A 21,776-nucleotide genomic window follows, 5' to 3' on the forward strand; every position below is an offset into this window, starting at 1 on the left:
TCCGAGTAGTGTTACGCCCACGGTTAAGGAGGCCGGCGTTCAGTTGGGATGAGCCCTGAGCCACGCTGTCTTTCTAAAGGCAGTGGGTTTTAGCGGACGAGAGCACCCACTGAGCCCTGTGTCTCCACAATTGGTGGCAGCAGTGGGATACTAATCAGCCTGGTTTACTCAGGGGAGCTGCAGCGGACTGGTGTTCGTGGACACCATCCAGGGCTCAACAACCAGGGAGGCACATAAGCATACCCAGCAGGCCATAGGGGAGGCATTCAGGTTTCGGACGCTGCCATGTCCAACCCCACCAGCTCAGCCATGGGACAAGGACCAGAAAGGAGTTACGACCGCAGCAGTAAATGGATGCTACAGGATCTGTGCCAGAGACGAAAGATTATCTACTGGAACGCTGAGACTCGGTCGGACTTGATCCAAAAATTAGTCCGTTGGGATGCCCAGAATGATGCAGAGGACAATGAGGATCCCGCCGATATTGACCCAGAGGATTTAAACAATGTGCCACATCATGGATCTAGTGACAATTGGAAATCAACTTTGTCCAAAATGGCCCAAGCCACAGCGTTGTTGGATGCATTGGGGCCTAGATCCTCAAGAGAAGAGAGGGCTTGGGTTCTGGAATATGTTTATGGGATTCCAGCTGCCGTACTGCTAGCACCAGCTGCTCGAGAAGGATGGTCCCGCTACCCAGCAGAAGCTGCACCAAAACAAAGGACTACAAACAGGGCCGGTGACTTGCCCAATCTATGGCGCTGTTATACATGTGGGCGCCATGGACATATAGATAAAGATTGTCTCCAAAACCGAGGCCGCATGCTTGGAGCCCATCTGCCAGCTCAGCCGGTCAAGAGCCAGGGACTATGAGACACTAGTTCCTCCATTACCCTGGTAAGCCCAGTTATTGTTTCTCCAGAAGACCCTTTACCAGATTCCAAATTATCCATCTCCCTGGCTGAGGGCCAGCGCTCAGACGTCCCTCTGGCATGTGTGCAGTTGGACCTAAGGACCGACCAGGGAGAGGTCGAGGTGGAGCTTGTGGATAGCCTCCCCACACCTGGTATTTTGAGAACCAACCAGGAAGTGATCGATGTGGGGATTGTGAACAGCCTCCCCATACCTGTCATTGTGGAGACTGACCAGAGAAAGGCTGATGTGGAGCTTATGAACAGCATCCCCACCCCTGGTATTTTGGGAACTAACCAGGAAGCGATCGATGTGGGACTTGTGAACATCCTCCCTATACCTGTCATTGTTGAGACTGACCAGAGCAAGGCTGATGTGGAGCTTATGGACACCGTCCCCACACCAGTTACTTTGGGGTCTGACCAGGAAGAGGTCCATATGGAGTTTATGGACAGCCTCCCCACACCTGTTGTTTCGGGGACTAGCCAGGAGGAAGTTGAAGTGGGGTTCATAGATGGCCCCACCAAGCCTGTTGTTTCGGATACCACTCAGAGGGAAGTGAAAGTGGGGCTTGGGGATTACCTGCTCACACCAGTCATTTTGGAGAATGACCTAGGACAAGGACTATCCAGTCAGTTTGAAGCAGCCATCACCCACTTCCAAGCCAAGCATGACCCTGATGTGGATCTTTCTAACATCTTTTCCAAGGATAATTCACATTCCCAGTCTCCAGCATCCACTTCTGAGCCAAGAACCGTGAGTAAGCCTAACCACACTGTGGCTATTGACTGGGGGAAGATTGATAGTAAGAAATGTATGCAAGCCCAACTCATGGACCCCACCTTAGTGCTTGTCCGCAATATGGCTGCTCAACTTGGGGGAGGTAATCAGGGGAAGGTGTATAGATGCGAGCCTCTGTTGCTGACCTCACCATTAAAAAGGACAATGCCGTCAAGAGGAGAAGGATGATCGGAAGCCTTTCATGTCTGGCTAATATTAAGAAGGGGGAGGAATGTGACTACATGGACACCCAATGCCTCTCATGGGTTAAAGTTTCTTAACATTCAGCCAGACGTCATTGTTCTTCTGTGTGCTATCTCATGTTTGCTTAGCTATTGTTTCTCCAGACTCTTCCAGTAATCATTGTATTGTAGTTGTGTATTGCTAATGTGATTACCTTAGTAGCCATTATCTAGTCTGTGCATTCCAGACTACATGTATACCCTCAGTCTTTCTGTAGACATCATTTGGATGAACATTGTCCATGCAGCTTGAGATTCATCCAATGGGAGAGGCGATCTTGTCCAACCAATCCATGAGGACGCAGTGTATCCAAGTGGAAGGCTGTGGCTATAAAAGGGATGTCTTTAAGCCACCAGATTGTTGTTGATGGATGCTGATGGATCCAGTCTAAACTCTTAAGAGCTGACTAGAGGATCAGGATATCTTATGGCTTCAATCTAGGGACTCCGGTTCCGGTTGGAGACCATATCCACAGCCTAGGGATTTCAACCCCGGCTGCCAGGATTATATCATCATACCAGGACTACCTAAGGAGGACACTCAGGTTGGGACAATCCGGTCACCTGGCTACAGACTTTGCAGACCTCACACAACTTCCTAAATCTGGCGCTATTCCTATCTCGGTGGGTGCCCGCCGAAAGCGGGGTGCTGCTAGATTGGAGTAAGTGGCCCTGGAAGCTCTGAGGCAAGGACATTCTAATCCCTGGTGAGCCAGCGGAAGGGTGAGACTCTGTTGCCTATTACATTTGTGTGTTTTGCTGGTTATGTGTTATGTGCCGTTAATTGTTTGGGGATCCAATAAAGTCTAATTATTGTGGTTCCCTCACCCTGTGTTGTCTGAGTAGTGCTACGCCCACAGTTAAGGAGGCCGGCGTTCAGTTGGGATGAGCCCTGAGCCACGCTGTCTTTCTAAAGGCAGCGGGTTTTAGCGGACGAGAGCACCCACTGAGCCCCGTGTCTCCACAGTCACCACCCCAGAAACTAGCAAAGGGCTCCGCTCCACACACACAAGATCAGAGATGTCACCACCCCAATGACCAGCAGAGGGCGCCACTCCTCAGACACAAATCCAGAGACGCCACCACCCCAGAAACCAGCAGAGGGCGCCGCTCCAAACACACAAGTCCTCAGACGTCACCACTCCAGAGACTAGCACAGGGCGCTCCTCCTCACAAGTCCAGAGACATCACGACAGCGGTGACCAGCAGATGGCGCTGCTCCACGCACACAAGTCCAGAGATATGACCACCCCAGAAACCAGTGTGACGCCCTGGCCTATCAGGACGTCACAGGGTATTATGCAATCTTCCCCTCTGTGCAATATCCACCTCCTCCTTGGTTACGGGTCCCCAACAAATGGTGTTGCCAAAACCAGCTAATCAAAATCCTAAGAATACTCTGCACCACACCCACCAGACACACCAGTGGACGGTCTGAGTGGAATAGGGTCGCCCACTTGAGGGGTTGGTTAAGGGGTGGTCAGGAGTGTCAGGACCGGCCAGTGTAGTGTTGGAGGTGAAAGTGAGAGGTCAGGAGCCAGGCTCCTTGGAATTACTAGGTAGCAGACGTTGGTCTGGGCCTGGTAGGAGCTGGACCCCGGTCGCAGGGGATCGTGACAAGGGGCACGGACTGTAAAGGAGGACAGCCGGTGGCCTTGTGCCATCACCGGGCAGGGGTCAGGGCACAACCGGGTACGTGGACCCTAGGTCAGGGAGTAGCTTCAGGCGTCCTGACAATTTACCCGACTAGGCGGAGCCTTCAAGATCCGTTCTCCACCCGCTCCAAAATTGGAGTACTAGCGCAACGAGGGGGATATGACTTTCCACTACACGGTCCAGGAAATCCCAAGCGTGAACCCTGAGCGCACGCTCCTCCAGTTAGACACACTGGGGAGCGGGAACCGATTAGTTTCAGACTAAAGGGACCAGCTAAAAGACAAGGTGCCAAGGGAAAGTTCACAGACTAACAGGCAACACCAACGGGGACGGGACCTAGGCGTGCTCCCCCCAAGCGACAGCGGTGTCCAGAACTTTGGTTTACTACAGTTGTCGGTGTCAGCGATATTGGACTGAGTGAGTACGCAAGTGACCCTTACCTCCCCAATGGCACATCCCAACCACTACCACAGAGTCCCGGGGCATCCCCCCTACCCGTGGAGGGGTTACATACCTGGCTTCCCACACCATCGCCACCGGGCACTCCCCAGCAGCAGTCCGCAGCGTACCATCTTACCGCACACCACGGGTGGCGTCACAAACTTTCCACACCATCCCCTGTACATACCCCCCTTTGTTCGAGGAGCCGCACGACCCCCCGGGTCCGGAGCCCACTCGAGCCACCGCGAAATTGGATCCGAGCAGCCCGGCTGCTGACGCGGGGGCGGCACACCAGCATAGGGCGCCGCTCCACACACTCAAGTCCAGAGATGTCACCACCCCAGAAACCAGCAGAGGGCGCCACTCCACACACACACAAGTCCAGAGACATCACACCCCAGAAATCAGCAGAGGTTGCCGCTCCTCACAAGTCCAGAGATGTCACCACACCGGTGACCAACAGAGGGCGCCTCTCCTCACACACAAGAACAGAGATGTCACCAAACTAGAGACCAGCAAAGGGCGCATCTCCACACGCACAAGAAAAGAGATGTCACCACCCCAGAAACCAGCAGAGGGTGCTGCTCTTCACAAGTCCAGAAATGTCACCACCTCAGTGACCAGCAGAGGGCACCGCTCCTGACACACAATACCAGAGACATCACCACCCCAGGGACCAGCAGAGGGCACAGCTCCGCACACACAAGTCCAAAGACATCACCACCCCAGAAACCAGCAGAGTGCATTGCTGCGCACACACAAGACCAGAGACGTCTCCACCCCAGAGACCAGCAGAGGGCACTGCTCTGCACACACAAATCCAGAGACGTCACCATCCCAGAGACCAGCAGAGGGCGCTGGTCTGCACACACAAATCCAGAGATGTCCACCAACCCGGTTACCAGCAGAGGGCAGCGCTCCTCACACACAAGACTAGAGAGCCGTCACCACCCTAGAGACCAACAGAGGGCGCCACTCCACACGTACTGTACAACACCAGAGACATTAAAACCCCAGAGACCAGCAGAGGGGGCCGCTCCTCACACACAAATCCAGAGACGTCACCACCTTGGAGACCAGCCGAGGTCGCTGCTCCTTACACACAAGACCAGAGATGTCACCACCCCAAAGACCAGCAGAGTGCATCGTTCCGCACACACAAAACCACAGATGTCACCACCCCAGAGACCAGCAGAGGGCGTTGGTCCTCATCCACAAGACCAGAGGCGTCACCACCCCAGAAACCAGTAGAGGGCACTACTCCACACACACAAGACTAGAGATGTCACCACCCCAGAGACTAGTAGAGGGCGCAGCTCCGCACACAGAAGTCTAAAAACATCACCACCCCAGAAACCAGCAGAGGGCATTGCTGCATACACACAAGACCAGAGACGTCTCCACCCCAGAGACCAGCAGAGGGCACTGCTCCTCACACACAAGACCAGAGAAGTCATTACACCAGAGACTAGCAGAGGGCACCGCTCTGCACACACAAGTCCAGAGATGTCACCACCCCAGAAACCAGCAGAGAGCACCGCTCCACACACTCATCTCCAGAGGACATCACCACTCCGGTGACCAATAGAGGGCACCGCTCCACACACACAAGACCAGAGAAGTCATTACACCAGAGACTAGCAGAGGGCACCGCTCTGCACACACAAGTCCAGAGATGTCACCACCCCAGAAACCAGCAGAGAGCACCGCTCCACACACTCATCTCCAGAGGACATCACCACTCCGGTGACCAATAGAGGGCACCGCTCCACACACACAAGACCAGAAATATCACCACCCCAGAGACCAGCAGAGGGAGCGCCGCTCCACACACATAAGTCCAGAAACGTCTCCTTTCCAGAAACCAGAAGAGGGCACTGCTCTTCATACACAACACCAGAGACGTCACCACCCCAGAGACCAGCAGAGGGCGCAGCTCTGCATGCACAAGACCAGAGATGTCACCACCGCAGAAACCAACAGAGAGCACCGCTCCTCACACACAAGTCCAGAAACGTTACTACCCTGGAGACCAGCAGAGGGCGTCGCTCCTCAGACATAAATCCTAAGATGTCTCCACTCCAGAAACCAGAAGAGAGTACTGCTCCTCACTCACAACACCAAAGATGTCACTACCCCAGAGACCAGCAAAATGTACCACTCCGCACACACAAGACCAGAAACGTCACAAACCCAGGGACCAGCAGAGGGCACTGCTTCGCACACAGAAGTCCAGAAATATCACCACCCCAGAAACCAGCAGAGGGCGCTGCTCCTCATACACAACACCAGAGACGTCACCACCCCAGAGACCAGCAGAGGGCGCAGCTCTGCATGCACAAGACCAGAGATGTCACCACCGCAGAAACCAACAGAGAGCACCGCTCCTCACACACAAGTCCAGAAACGTTACTACCCTGGAGACCAGCAGAGGGCGTCGCTCCTCAGACATAAGGGTATGTGCGCACGTTGCTTTTTACCTGCTTTTTACCTGCTTTTTTGCTGCTTCTTCTGCGCTGTTTAATGCCAAAATGGATGTGTTCTTCTATTCAAGCAAAGTCTATGGGAATTTGGGTTTCTTGTTCACACTATGTTGTTCAAAATGCTGCCTTTTTGTGGCAGAACTTTGGTCAAAAACTCAGCTTTTCAAAGAAGCAACATGTCAATTGTTTTTGCCATTTGGGTTTTGCACTGCAAAGCTGAGTTTTTGACCAAAGTTCTGCCACAAAAAGGCAGCATTTTGAACAACATAGTGTGAACAAGAAACCCAAATTCCCATAGACTTTGCTTGAATAGAAGAACACATCCATTTTGGCATTAAACAGCGCAGAAGAAAAAGCAGCAAAAAAGCAGGTAAAAAGCAGGTAAAAAGCAACGTGCGCACATACCCTAAATCCTAAGATGTCTCCACTCCAGAAACCAGAAGAGAGTACTGCTCCTCACTCACAACACCAAAGATGTCACCACCCCAGAGACCAGCAAAATGTACCACTCCGCACACACAAGACCAGAAACGTCACAAACCCAGGGACCAGCAGAGGGCACTGCTTCGCACACAGAAGTCCAGAAATATCACCACCCCAGAAACCAGCAGAGGGCGCTGCTCCTCATACACAAGACCAGAGATGTCACCACCCCAGAGACCAGCAGAGGACGCCGCAGCTCACATGTGCGTATGTCACCACCGGTCAGTTCACCAGTTGTCTTTCCGCAGACTACTTTTGGTGGGTGAATTACAACTTAGAAGTTCTGCGTTATAGTGGTGGAGGGAGCAGATTTAACAGATTTGATATATTAGTGAGAAGAGGAGCTGCTCCATGATGATATGCCTGGACTTGTTGGATCCGGCAGATATGATATAACCATGGTGCAGCTCCTCACCTACACATTTGGACCAAAGTGATGGATCCGACAGATGTAATAAAATTATAGAGCATCTCACCTTGGCTATGATATATGCCTGAGGTGGAGGATCCTGGACATATGATTCAACCAAAGTGCAGCTACGCTCCTCTATTATTGCCCAGAGGTCATGTTTCTGGCATATATGATGGTGGAGCAGCTCCACTCCTCTGTGATATATGCTTAAGGAATCCTTTTCGTTTAACCCCTGGATCCTGCATTGCTTGCTATGTGTAGGCGGTCCACTCCCTTACCTGTCAGTCACAGCAGAGACCCCCATCTGCTGCCATCCCCACCGATCCTCCTTCTCCAGAAACCACGAGAGGGGCAGGGCCTGAGCATCATCTTCACCCTCCACAGAAGAGGCTCAGCTGCACGGCTCCATCCATCCTCAATTCAGAAATTCTGACTTACACAGCCACTGTGCGGCAATGATGCTGGAAAATCGAGAGCAGCAAGTGGGCACCGTTCTTAGCAGGTATGTGCTGGTATCTGTTCCTGGGTCACTCGCTACCGGTATCTGCCCCTGGTCACCGGGTAATAGAATCTTGCTCTAACCGGGTAATAGAATCTGCCCCAGTCATCAGGTAACAGTATCTATCCCTGGTCGCCAGATTCTGCCCCTGATCACCGGGTAACAGTAACTGTCCCTGGTCACTGGGCAACAGTAGCTGTTCCTGATCACTGGGTAACAGTTACTGCCCCAGATCACCAGGTAACAGTATCTGCTGCCCCTTTGTCACTGGGTAACAGTATCTGGCCTTGGTCACCATGTAACAGTATTGGCACCCAGTCACCAGATAACAGAATTTCACCCTGGCCACCGGGTGTCAGTATCTGCCTGTCACTGGGTACCAGTATCTGCCCAGGCTACCAAGCATCTTTTCTGCTCCTGGGTCCAGTATCTGCCCAGGTGACCAAGCATCTTTTCTGCTCCTGGGTTACCGGGCACCAGTATCTGCCCAGGTGACCAAGCATCTTTTCTGCTCCTGGGTTACCGGGTACCAGTATCTGCCCGGGTTACCAAGCATCTTTTCTGCTCCTGGGTTACCAGGTACCTGTATCTGCCCTGGATGACCAATGATTGACCCCGGTCACTCAGTATCTGCCTCAGATCACCAGTATCTGCTCAGGCTAGCTTGGTACCAATATTTCCCTCAGGTCACCAGTAATTGCCTCTGGGTCTCTCAATATCAGCTTCTGCCCCTGGTCACCAGGTACCTGTATCTACCCTAGATCACCAATATCTGCCCCATGTACCAGTGTATGACGTGTGTCACTAGGTCCCAGTTTTTGCCTCAGATCACCAATAACTTCCTCCAGGTCTCTCAGTATTTACCCTGGGTTTATTAGTACCAGTATTTACCCTAGGTCTTTCGGCACCAGTATCTGCCTGGGCTCTGTCGGTACTGGTATCTTCCCTGGACGTTATTTTGTGAGGAGAATCTGAACAAGAGTAATCCAAAGGGGATCACTGGTCAGGGAAATGCAAGGAGAACTTGGTGGCTCCAATCTGCGTCACAGTCTTTGCCGTTATATAATGGTTACATGCCCGCGCCGCCACGTCCGTCTCCATCTGCGAGGTCACATGACATCATTGAGAATTCCGGTAAGTACGGCAATGGTTAAATATGAGCCACGTATAGAGTGCATCTGACAGGGATTTCCATGGCAACAGCTGAAGCAAGGCTTCCTGGGAGAGAGCGACACATATAGGAGAAGACCGCCGGTGCTAATTTTAGTAAATTCATCGACTCCTTGGATAACCCTTCTTGTGCATAGTCACTGACACGTGGGGCATTGGGATGCTCGTATGGGAGCAACTGTGACAACCAGATCATGGGGTGGACACACCATATTGTTATCTGCATCACTGCTACCCACAGCACTGACTGCATCCCATAATCCTTTGTGACACCGTAGAGGTAGGATGAACACTGGTGACCCAGGAGCCCCACTACTATTGTCATGATGGTCAAGGGCCCTGTTACCGTCTGTTTAGGGGGATTAAACTGGGGTCGCCGGTGGCTCCTTACTATGCAATATAGGTCTGTCCGCAGTTTTTAGGGACCTTCTGCTTCCCTATCCATCATGTTAGCAGCACTACGACTAATCTATCACTTGTTTGTCCAGGGTGCTGAAGCTCAGGTCCCATGGTGGGTCCTTACCCTACATTTTGAGCCTGGTCCGCAGTCTCTAGGGACCATTCTGCTTCCCTGTCCACCATGTTCTAAGCACTACAACTAATCTACCTTTTCTTTGTCCAGCGTGTTGAAGCTTGGGTCACATGGTGGGCTGTAACCATCCTGTTAGTGCCCATCTGCAGTTTATGGGGCATGGTCTTCCCCCCATGTGGGCAACACTACCAATAATCCATCTATTCTCTGTTCAGGGGGCTGAAACTGGGATCATTGGTGGGTCCTTACCAGTTAGGGCCTGTCAGCAGTCTCTAAAGCTGGGTCCAGCCCCATCCACCATATTGTCGGCATTAGCACTAATCTTTCTGTCTTATTTCCAGGTTTTAACCAATTCTGGTCCTCAACACAATGGCCAAAAACAACAATGCCTTCACGTCCATCCCTGGCTCGACAGTCACCAACAGTAAAGCGCCCTTTTCCCATCCCTCTAAACTTGCTGAGAGGCTGGAGAAAGCAGACCGGAAGCTGCGCCGTCGCCAGCGCTACGTGGAGAAGGATGGGAGGTGTAACGTGCAACATGGAAATGTTAGGGAGACCTATCGTTATCTGACGGATATCTTCACCACTTTGGTGGACTTGAAATGGAGAGTGAGTCTGCTGGTGTTCATTCTGGCCTATGCCATTACGTGGCTCTTCTTTGGGGTGATCTGGTGGTTCATTGCTTACTGCCGTGGAGATCTGGAGCATTTGGAGGACTCAGAATGGACACCCTGCATCAAGAACCTTAATGGCTTTGTGTCAGCTTTTCTCTTTTCCATAGAGACGGAGACAACCATTGGGTATGGACACAGGGTGATCACAGACAAATGCCCGGAGGGCATTGTCCTGCTTCTTCTTCAGGCTATTCTCGGTTCCATGGTGAACGCCTTCATGGTGGGCTGCATGTTTGTAAAGATCTCACAGCCCAATAAGAGAGCGGAAACGCTGGTGTTTTCCTCACATGCTGTCATCTCTCTACGGGACGACAAACTGTGCCTCATGTTCCGGGTGGGAGACCTCCGACAGTCTCACATTGTTGAGGCCTCCATACGTGCCAAACTGATCAAATCCAAGCAAACACAAGAAGGGGAATTTATCCCTCTCAACCAGACTGACATCAACGTGGGCTTCGAAACAGGAGACGATCGCCTCTTCCTGGTCTCCCCTCTTATTATCAGCCATGAAATAAACGAGCACAGCCCCTTCTGGGAGGTTTCAAAGAGGCAGCTGGAGAAGGACGAGTTTGAGATCGTTGTGATCCTGGAAGGGATGGTGGAAGCAACAGGTATGAGCTCCTCACGACCATGAGAAAGATCCTGCCAGTCCTTCACCAGTCATCCCCGAGCCTGGCCTTCCCAGTCTTTGGTTGACTAGGAGAAGAATCCTGAAATCCATAAGGACCAGTACAGTACATTCTATAGAACTACACATGATGGAAACAGGGAGTAGCGCCTCAAAATAGAACATGTACAACATAATTTGATAATGAGATCCGCACTTGGAGGTGAACAATTCGTTTTTACGAACCTTAATCCGGTGCTGCTGACTCTTTCCATAATTACAGTATATTAGGGTATTCATCTACGTGGGGGCAGGTACCACCTTTACATTCGGACAGGGGTGCAGAACTCCAGTCCTCAAGGGCCACCAACAGTGCATGTTTTCAGGATTTCCTTAGCATTGCACAGGTGATGGAATCATCACCTGTGCAGGAGATTAAATTATTACCTGTGCAATACCCTACTAAGGAAATATTGAAAACATGCACTGTTGGTGGCCCTTGAGGACTGGAATTGTGCACGTCTGCATTAGGCGGAATTAGTGATAATTACTTTCTAGAAGAGGTCAAGGCTTTATTGGTGGAGTTAACGCATGAGGACCAACACCCCACCACTGAGGACACCTCTAGAAGGAAGGATAAACCTGGAGGAACCCTAGTGAAAAATGGCAAGGAGGGGATAGAGTGAATTACACTCAAAACTAATCTGTTGGGACATAGATGGACGGACTGAAGACTGCTTTTGCACTACATGGTAGACTGACAGGCAGCTGCCTGACTCTGGGAACTGGAGGTTAGTATAGCATTCACCGATATAATCTTCGTTAGCTACAGGGTTGCTGATCTTCAATGTTCTGATCTTTAATATGGTATATAGTAAAGCAATCAGAGATGAAAGACACCTGATGCAGTCAGGAGTGGATCCTAGGGGTCTGTGTCAACTCAACATCTAATGGAGCTAATCAGATGGCGTTGAACCTGTCTATTATTTACTCCCATGGGTACCATTGAATCTGATCATCCATGTAAGGCCTCATTCACACGTCTGTGCAAAAAAACAAACGTGTTTCACAGTCCGTGGTGTAGGTGCGTATATGTAATCATGTGTCCGTGTGTGTGTGTTCTACTTGTGCTGTCCCTCTGCTATTCATGTGACATCCGGATAGCATGAGCTGGTACACTTACCTGTCTCCGGCGCTGCTGTCACTTCCGGGTCCACGCTAAGGCATAATGAGCAACAGCAGAGACAGACGAGTATACAAATTCTTTATTTTTAGGTCACCTGTGTTTTCTCTGGTATGCGTCACACTGATGTCACACGGATCACATCAGTGTGCGGTCCATGTGACACCTGTGCTGCCCACATAAAACGGACATGTTGCTGTGTGGAGCACATAGACACACGTGTGCTCCACATGGACACAAGTTCCATGTGAAAACACGGACAAGTGCGCAGACCCATTGATTTTAATGGGTCTACGTGTGTCCGTGTCTCCGGTACATGTGGAAACGGACGTCACGTACCGGAGACACTAAAGGAGGCCTAGGAAAAACAGCTGAAGCACCTTCCTTAACATGTCTGCTAAGCTTAAAGGGGCAAGGGGTAAAGCCACTGCCAGACTCCTATGTCCCCTGCCCTTAAGACCCCTGTTTTTCTTTAAACTGTTTTTTTCCCTGCAGTTTTTTTTTCCAGAAACTCATGTATTCTCAAGACTACTGTCCATTTACAGAGCTGTTTCCTTCAACCCCCTCCACACTGTAAACTCACACTGTCCCCACCCCAATCTGCCCCACTCCATACAGTACCTGTCCCTCAAATACTGCCCCATCTAAGTACTATACCCTCAAAATGATACCTCCTAGGCTGCTCCCTCCTCATTCTGTGCCCTCATCCTGTCCTCTCCATACCACACACTGGTACTGCCATACTGAACCCTGACACTTGTACCCCCACACGTTCCCCTGACCTTACACTGCTCGCCCCTATGCTGCTCCTTATCCAAACTGTGCCATCTCACTGTCCACTTTCATGTTGTCCATCAAACTACCATCTCAATACTCAACCCACACAGTCACTCCCCCACCGCATTTGCCTTTCTCTTTACTATGCCCTCACACTCTCAAATCCAATACTCAGGTTGCCCCCTTCTCCATACTATGCCCATACACTGTTCCCACCTAAAAACTGCACCATTTTCTTTTGTAAACACTCACAATTTCCCGCCTCCTCCACTTACACTTCCCTCTCCCCTTTCCATGCTAATACCTCAAACTGCCCCCTCCTCCACTGTCCATCTTCAAACTGTGCCCTCTTACTGTCTGCTTAACCACACAGTACTGTGTCCTCACACTGGCCCCCCTCAATACTGTCCCCTCTTTACACTGCCCTCAACCAGTCCCCACATAATACTGCAACATCACACTATCCTCAACTCTCCAAACTCTGTCCCCATCCACACTGCCCCTATCTGTTGCAATATTCCTCTTCACTCTGTGCTCTCACACGGCCCCTACCCAATTATACTGTGCCCTCTCTATGTATCCCTCCCAATACAACCTGCTCTTCATCCTATGAGCTTAAACTGGCATTACACCTCACCCATGGTATTACATGATGGGTAATGTCACGGGGTCCTTTTCCAATATCACACAATCAACACCAAAGAACATTTATTCCAAACAAGTCAGAAGGTCCATAAAATAGTCCACCACACAAAGGGTAAAGGGTAAAGTAGTCCAGTAATGGCATAAATGTCCAGGTGTCTCTGGGGAGCCTCAGCTTCTCCCAGAGAGGATGAATCTTCCTGCTTCTCTCTTTTCCTTCTCAGACAGACTGAATAATCTACCAGGTAAACAGAGAGGTTGGGTGGATTCCAGGCCCCCCCCTACCCCAGACTTCGGCTAGGTTCACACATAGCGACAGCGACGTTGCTGTTACGTCACCATTTTCTGTGACGTAACAGCGACCTTGTAAGTCGCTGTTATGATCGCTGCTTAGCTGTCAAACACAGCGACGCAGCAGCGATCATAACGTGGATGTGCTACATGTGCAGAGAGCAGGGAGCCGCGCACACTGCTTAGCGCTGGCTCCTTGCTCTCCTAGCTACAGTACACATCGGGTTAATTAACCCGATGTGTACTGCAGCTACATGTGCAGAGAGCAGGAGCCGGCACTGACAGCGAGAGCAGCGGACGCTGGTAACGAAGGTAAATATCGGGTAACCAGGGAAAGGGCTTCCCTTGGTTACCCGATGTTTATCTTGGATACAGCTTACCGCAGCTGCCAGATGCCGGCTCCTGCTCCCTGCTCGCTTCATTTCGTTGCTCTCTCTCGCTGTCACACACAGCGATGTGTGCGTCACAGCGGGAGAGCGCCTTTGAAGAAAACGAACCAGGGCTGTGTGTAACAAGCAGCGATCTCACAGCAGGGGCCAGATCACTGCTCAGTGTCACACACAGCGAGATCGCTAATGAGGTCACTGCTGCGGCACCAAAACCGTGACGTAGCAGCGATTTCGGTAGCGATCTCGCTATGTTTGAAGCACCCCTAAAGGACGAAAGCCCAGCAGGAGGTGATTGACCAGCAAACAGGACAGTGTACACACAGGGCAAGCAAATGGTAAGGGGTGCTTCACACATTTCGCACGGTTTTGGTGACGCAACAGTGAGCTCATTAGCGATCTCGCTGTGTGTGACAATGAGCAGCGATCTGACCCCTGCTGCGAGATCGCTGCTCGTTACACACAGCCCTGGTTCGTTTTCTTCAAAGGCGCTCTCCCGCTGTGACACACAGATCGCTGTGTGTGACAGCGAGAGAGCGACAAATGAAGCGAGCAGGGAGCAGGAGCCGGCATCTGGCAGCTGTGGTAAGCTTGTAACCAAGATAAACATCGGGTAACCAAGGTGGTTACCCGATATTTACCTTAGTTACCAGCCTCCGCAGCTCTCACGCTGCCTGTGCTGCCGACTCCTGCTCTCTGCACATGTAGCTACTGTACACATCGGGTTAATTAACCCGATGTGTACTGTAGCTAGGAGAGCAAGGAGCCAGCGCTAAGCAGTGTGCGCGGCTCCCTGCTCTCGCGGTTATGATCGCTGCTTCGGCTGCTGTGTTTGACAGCTAAGCAGCGATCATAACAGCGACTTACAAGGTCGCTGTTACGTCACAGAAAATGGTGACGTAACAGCGACCTCGTTGTCGCTGTCGCTTAGTGTGAACCAGCCCGAACTGTGCTGAGCTAATTAACCTGCAGCCAAGATAAGGAATACACAGAATGAATGGAGCAAGGCTCCAAAAATACGAACCTACACAAAATGATACACAACCCACAATATCACACCGTCACAAGTGCATCCCAAATTTCAGTATCATCAAAAAGTTAATTTCAGTAATTCCACACAAAAAGGAAAAAGCATATATTATATAGAGTCATTACACACAGAGGAATCTATTCCTATATATTACATAGAGTCATTACACACAGAGGGATCTATCTCACATGTTTATAATAGATAATAATAATAACTAATAATTAACTATTAGTTATAATAGATAATTATATAGAGGCATTACACACAGAGGGATCTATCTCACATGTTTATAATATATTATATAGAGTCATTACACACAGAGGGATCTATCTCACGTGTTTATAATATATTATATAGAGTCATTACACACAGAGGGATCTATTTCTCGTGTTTATTATATAAAGCAGAGGTCTCAAACACGCGGGCCGCATGCGGCCCTTGAAGCTGCTTGTTGCGGCCCGAGTGCTTGCAGACCCCGTGACGATCGTGTTACTATGCAGGGGGTCAGCACCGGCACGGCTTTACTACAGTTGATGCATTTGCGGCGCAGCGTAGGCTAGGAGCTCTCTGCACTCCACCAATCAGGACCGGAACAATCGCGATCTCAGGGGTCACCATACAGGAGGCACAGGAGACAGCAGCTGCTCTGGAGCTCCCACATGTCCCGGCTACTTAAAGGGGTTATCCGGCTTCTTTTGACTTTTTTTTTTTATTTCCCTATTGGGCTACATTGGGGCAGGTAAGTAGATAGAGAGCACTTACCTGCCCTGCTGTCAGCCCCTCTCCCCCGGCTCAGAGCGATCATGTGACCGCTCCTTCCGCGATTTTGCTGCTTCCGGTCATTTCATGTCAACATGGGCAGGGCCATGTTGACATGCAAATCTGGAACAGCATGTCGCCTCCCTGCTGGGCGGGTACAGTGCATGAGTCCCCGCCCCCCTTCCCTGCACCCCCCACACATTCCCCCGCACCTCTTACTCTCCCCGTAACCTCCCCCTGCACTGCTGTGGGGTCCGTGACCTGGGGGCAGGGCATGGCGGCAGCTGCCGTGGTGTCAGCGCCAGCACCGGGACCCCTGCTCTAGATCGCACATTCAAATGTACCGGCATCACAGATCACAGATCGCAGATCACAGATGCCGGTACATTTGAAAGTGCTGATGAGAGGGAACGCTGCTTCTCATCACTGTCCCGCTGTCTGTGCTCTCTTCAGCACAGCGGTGACGCACTACTGTGCTGATATGTCCAGACCAGACAGCGGACGAACGTGCAGGAGCGGCGGGGACCGAGGACGGGTGAGTATGTACTCCCTACATGTGTTCCCGATGGGGATGGGGATAGGGGGGGCGCGGTGCTGAGCCATATGTGTGCGTGTGCGGTGTAGAGCCATATGTGTGCATGTGCGGTGCAGAGCCATATGTGTGCGGTGCAGAGCCCTGTGCGTGTGTGGTGCAGAGCCATATGTGTGCGTGTGCGGTGCAGAGCCATATGTGTGCGCGTGCGGTGCAGAGCCATATGTGTGTAGTGCAGAGCCCTGTGCGAGTGCGGTGCAGAGCCATATGTGTGCGTGTGCGGTGCAGAGCCATATGTGTGCGTGTGCAGTGCAGAGCCATATGTGTGCGTGTGCGGTGCAGAGCCATATGTGTGCGTGTGCGGTGCAGAGCCATATGTGTGCGTGTGCGGTGCAGAGCCATATGTGTGCGTGTGCAGTGCAGAGCTCTGTGCATGTGTGGGCAGAGCCCTGTGCGTGTGCGGTGCAAAGCCCTGTGCGTGTGCGGTGCAGAGCCCTGTGCGTGTGCGGTGCAGAGCCCTGTGCGTGTGCGGTGCAGAGCCCTGTGCGTGTGCGGTGCAGAGCCCTGTGCGTGTGCAGTGCAGAGCCATATGTGTGCGGTGCAGAGCCATATCTGTGCGTGTGCTGTGCAGAGACATATGTGTGCGTGTGCGGTGCAGAGACATGTGTATGCGGTGCAGAGCCATATGTGTGCGTGTGCGGTGCAGAGCCATATGTGTGCGTGTGCGGTGCAGAGCCATATGTGTGCGTGTGCGGTGCAGAGCTATATGTGTGCGTGTGCGGTGCAGAGCCATATGTGTGCGGTGCAGAGCCATATGTGTGCGTGTGCGGTGCAGAGCCATATGTGTGCATGTGCGGTGCAGAGCCATATGTGTGCGTGTACGGTGCAGAGCCATATGTGTGCGGTGCAGAGCCATATGTGTGCGGTGCAGAGCCATATGTGTGCGTGTGCGGTGCAGAGCCTGATGTGGGGCTGTTATTTGCAATGCTGTTGTGATAACAGGTCAGTGCTGAGGCTGAACACTGACAGGGAATGTGTGTGCAGGGGGCGGGCAGGGGGTGAGGCTGGACACTGGGGTGGGGCTGGACACTGGGGTGGGGCTGGACACTGGGGTGGAGCTGGACACTGGGGTGGGCGGTGCAGCTGTGACTGGGAGGTTTAGCACAGGAAGTGGTCAGATTGCTGGAGCTGAATGTAAACAAGGAGCTGCAGAGAATAAAGGGTGAATTCAAGAGGAACAAAAGTTAGAAAACAAAAAATAACAATGTAGGGGTGTTTTATATGACAATACAGCACAGATTAGCTTAACAAAAAATTTTGAGTTTATGTCTGACAACTCCTTTAAGCAATTGCCTATTCCCTGCTCTCCACCCCCATAACCCCACCAACCTCTTTCCACTGAAGCCGGTGCTGAGAAGTGGGCAGGATTATGGTCACAGTGATCACCCGGCCGCTGGCTTTGAGCATCTGCTGGGCGATAGATCCATCACTGGACCCCTGACAGTCTCTCCTCCAGCATACAGCACATATGCTGTGCAGGGCCGGCCTTAGCCTGAATGGTGCCCTGTGCAAAACTGCCCTTTGGTGCCCCCCCCCTACTGATTTTTTTACCCAGTTTCCGAGGAAACAAATGACAACAGGAGCCAATTTTTTTTATATCCTAATAAAATTCAGCTCTTCAAATGTACAAAATACTCCAAATTTGTGCTGGAGAATCTGCACCTCAAATCCACCACGTTTGATCTCGTTCTTTTAGAGGTCTTCCGATTTCAAGCATTTATGCCATATCCCTGAATATTACATCATGGATGGAACATGCGGATCCCCCCAATGGGGCGCACATGTATCTGGAGAATGAGGCGCTGCCGCTCTTCATAGAGAGATGATATATATTTCTATACACTTAGAGCATCACAGGTCGTGGCCCCATTGGTGGGATCAGCATCTACTATACAAATCCTGAGGATAAAAGTACAGGATGATGCCAGACAATGCACGATGGAGCCGGCGGCCGATGCTGTGTGTACTCTGGACCAAAAAGTCCAAAATACAGATGTTAAAGGAGAATGTACGAAATTAGAAAAAAAATCTCTGCTCTCTATGTAATAAAGAGTCCTCAGGTTGTATGTGTCACTGCCTCTCAGCTCCACTGACCTGAACAGACTGAGGTGCAGCACCACATACACACCTTGAGGACGAGGAGTGCTGTGTATGTGTCACTGCCTCTCAGCTCTACTGACCTGAATAGACTAAGCTGCAGTACCACATACACACCATGAGCGAGAGGCCCTGTGTATGGAAGAACTATGGCATATATACTGTAATCCATTTATTAACCAGTTTGGGCTCACACCTGCTGGCAATGCTGCAAATAATTTTGTTAGAAAATTTGTAAGATAAATCCGCGCTGAATCGTGATATTCTGCAGACTTTCATAATACACACCTCAGCTGCTGCAGATCATCATACACATCTCAATTGCTGCAGAACCTCATCATACATACCTTCTATGCTGCAGAACCTCATTATACACATTTCAGCCGCTGCAGAATCTCATAATACACCTCAGCTGCTGCAGAACCATAATACACACCTCAGCTGCTGCAGAACCATAATACACACCTCAGCTGCTGCAGAACCATAATACACATCTCAGCTTCTGCAGAACCATAATACACACCTCAGCTGCTGCAGAACCATAATACACACCTCAGCTGCTGCAGAACCATAATACACACCTCAGCTGCTGCAGAACCATAATATACATCTCAGCTGCTGCAGAACCATAATACACACCTCAGCTGCTGCTGAACCATAATACACACCTCAGCTGCTGCAGAACCCCATAATACACACCTCAGCTGCTGCTGAACCATAATACACACCTCAGCTGCTGCAGAACCATAATACACATCTCAGCTGCTGCAGAACCATAATACACACCTCAGCTGCTGCTGAACCATAATACACACCTCAGCTGCTGCAGAACCCCATAATACACATCTCAGCTGCTGCAGAACCATAATACACACCTCAGCTGCTGCTGAACCATAATACACACCTCAGCTGCTGCAGAACCCCATAATACACACCTCAGCTGCTGCTGAACCATAATACACACCTCAGCTGCTGCAGAACCCCATAATACACACCTCAGCTGCTGCTGAACCATAATACACACCTCAGCTGCTGCTGAACCATAATACACACCTCAGCTGCTGCAGAACCCCATAATACACCTCAGCTGCTTCAGCTCCTCATAATACACATCTCCGCTGATAGCGATGCATTACATTGACAGACCTTCATACCTACACTAAACCATGCCATGTGATGTGCAGACGGCAGTGACACCATGTCACGTATGAGACTCTAATGTTATTTTGTTACAGCATAAGTTCTCTGACCGCTGATTCCTCCTGCACGACCCCCGGGTGGAAGTTATCAGACATTGACTCTATTATTGCAGTCGTGTATATTTTACTCTGATGCTGCCGCGTTTCAAATAAAACACATTTAATATCTGTCCAGGGACGATGCAACTAGGATGAGGAGCCCGGGAGGCCGGTCCCCGGAGGCTTCTCCCTGCTCTGCTGCCCTTCACTGACCAGTGTCTCCCCTGTGTCTGGCATTCTGCAGATTAGCCAAATCCCCAAAGTATATAATATACACTGTTAGGATTTAATTTGCCAATCTGAGAGGTCATGTGATCGCTCAACAGTGATTTGCAGACTGGGGGTCATCTGCTGAGTGACGTCTCCTCCTGCTTCTCTCATTGTTATCACTTTCAATTTGAGAGAAACAGGAGGAGACGTCATTTGGCAGATGACCACACATTGCAAATCACATGTGAGAGATCAGATAACTACCACTGGAATCAGCAAGTGAAATCCTAACAGAGCACATATTACACACCTTTAGGATATGGCAGGTCAATATTCAGAATTACATTACATTACACATGGCAGGTACAGGGCATATGTAGGGTGTATAATAAATAAATATATACATTATATATATATATATATATATATATACATACATACACACACATACATACATACATATATACATACAGTTAGGTCCAGAAATCTTTGGCCAGTGACACAATTTTCGCGAGTTGGGCTCTGCATGCCACCACATTGGATTTGAAATGAAACCTCTACAACAGAATTCAAGTGCAGATTGTAACGTTTAATTTGAAGGTTTGAACAAAAATATCTGATAGAAATTGTAGGAATTGTCACATTTCTTTACAAACACTCCACATTTTAGGAGGTCAAAAGTAATTGGACAAATAAACCAAACCCAAACAAAATATTTTTATTTTCAATATTTTGTTGCGAATCCTTTGGAGGCAATCACTGCCTTAAGTCTGGAACCCATGGACATCACCAAACGCTGGGTTTCCTCCTTCTTAATGCTTTGCCAGGCCTTTACAGCCGCAGCCTTCAGGTCTTGCTTGTTTGTGGGTCTTTCCGTCTTAAGTCTGGATTTGAGCAAGTGAAATGCATGCTCAATTGGGTTAAGATCTGGTGATTGACTTGGCCATTGCAGAATGTTCCACTTTTTTGCACTCATGAACTCCTGGGTAGCTTTGGCTGTATGCTTGGGGTCATTGTCCATCTGTACTATGAAGCACCGTCCGATCAACTTTGCGGCATTTGGCTGAACCTGGGCTGAAAGTATATCCCGGTACATTTCAGAATTCATCCGGCTACTCTTGTCTGCTGTTATGTCATCTATAAACACAAGTGACCCAGTGCCATTGAAAGCCATGCATGCCCATGCCATCACGTTGCCTCCACCATGTTTTACAGAGGATGTGGTGTGCCTTGGATCATGTGCCGTTCCCTTTCTTCTCCAAACTTTTTTCTTCCCATCATTCTGGTACAGGTTGATCTTTGTCTCATCTGTCCATAGAATACTTTTCCAGAACTGAGCTGGCTTCATGAGGTGTTTTCCAGCAAATTTAACTCTGGCCTGTCTATTTTTGGAATTGATGAATGGTTTGCATCTAGACGTGAACGCTTTGTATTTACTTTCATGGAGTCTTCTCTTTAGCCCTAAGCCACACGGCGAGAAAATCGGTGCGAGTGGAGTGCGATAAAACATCGCATTCCCCTCGGACCAATTCTAGCCTGTGTGTCAGCACACATGAGCGATTATTTTCTCAGCCCTAATCAGACCGAGAAAACAATCGCAGCATGCTGCGATTGTAAGCTGAGACTCTTTCTCTCGCACCCATTCAAGTGAATGGGGCGAGAGAGAAATCGCACTGCACT

At 50.3% G+C, this 21,776-nt stretch overlaps 2 protein-coding genes across 2 annotated transcripts in view; one reads left to right on the forward strand and one right to left on the reverse strand.

Annotated features, from left to right (window-relative positions):
- The window catches only part of KCNJ10 (potassium inwardly rectifying channel subfamily J member 10), a 259,124-nt gene extending 251,343 nt beyond the window's left edge, over positions 1-7,781 (reverse strand). The window contains exon 1 of the mRNA XM_075330697.1: positions 7,688-7,781. The gene's annotated coding sequence lies outside the window, so the exon portion shown is untranslated. The remainder of the gene's footprint in view (positions 1-7,687) is intronic.
- Positions 7,735-21,776, forward strand: part of KCNJ9 (potassium inwardly rectifying channel subfamily J member 9) — a 52,748-nt gene continuing 38,706 nt past the window's right edge. The window contains exons 1-2 of the mRNA XM_075330700.1: positions 7,735-7,911; positions 9,952-10,895. Coding sequence (XP_075186815.1) covers positions 9,980-10,895 — 916 coding nt within the window. The 5' untranslated portion in view covers positions 7,735-7,911; positions 9,952-9,979. The remainder of the gene's footprint in view (positions 7,912-9,951; positions 10,896-21,776) is intronic.

The sequence above is a fragment of the Anomaloglossus baeobatrachus genome, chromosome 12, assembly GCF_048569485.1.
Source record: "Anomaloglossus baeobatrachus isolate aAnoBae1 chromosome 12, aAnoBae1.hap1, whole genome shotgun sequence".
NCBI lineage: Eukaryota > Metazoa > Chordata > Amphibia > Anura > Aromobatidae > Anomaloglossus > Anomaloglossus baeobatrachus.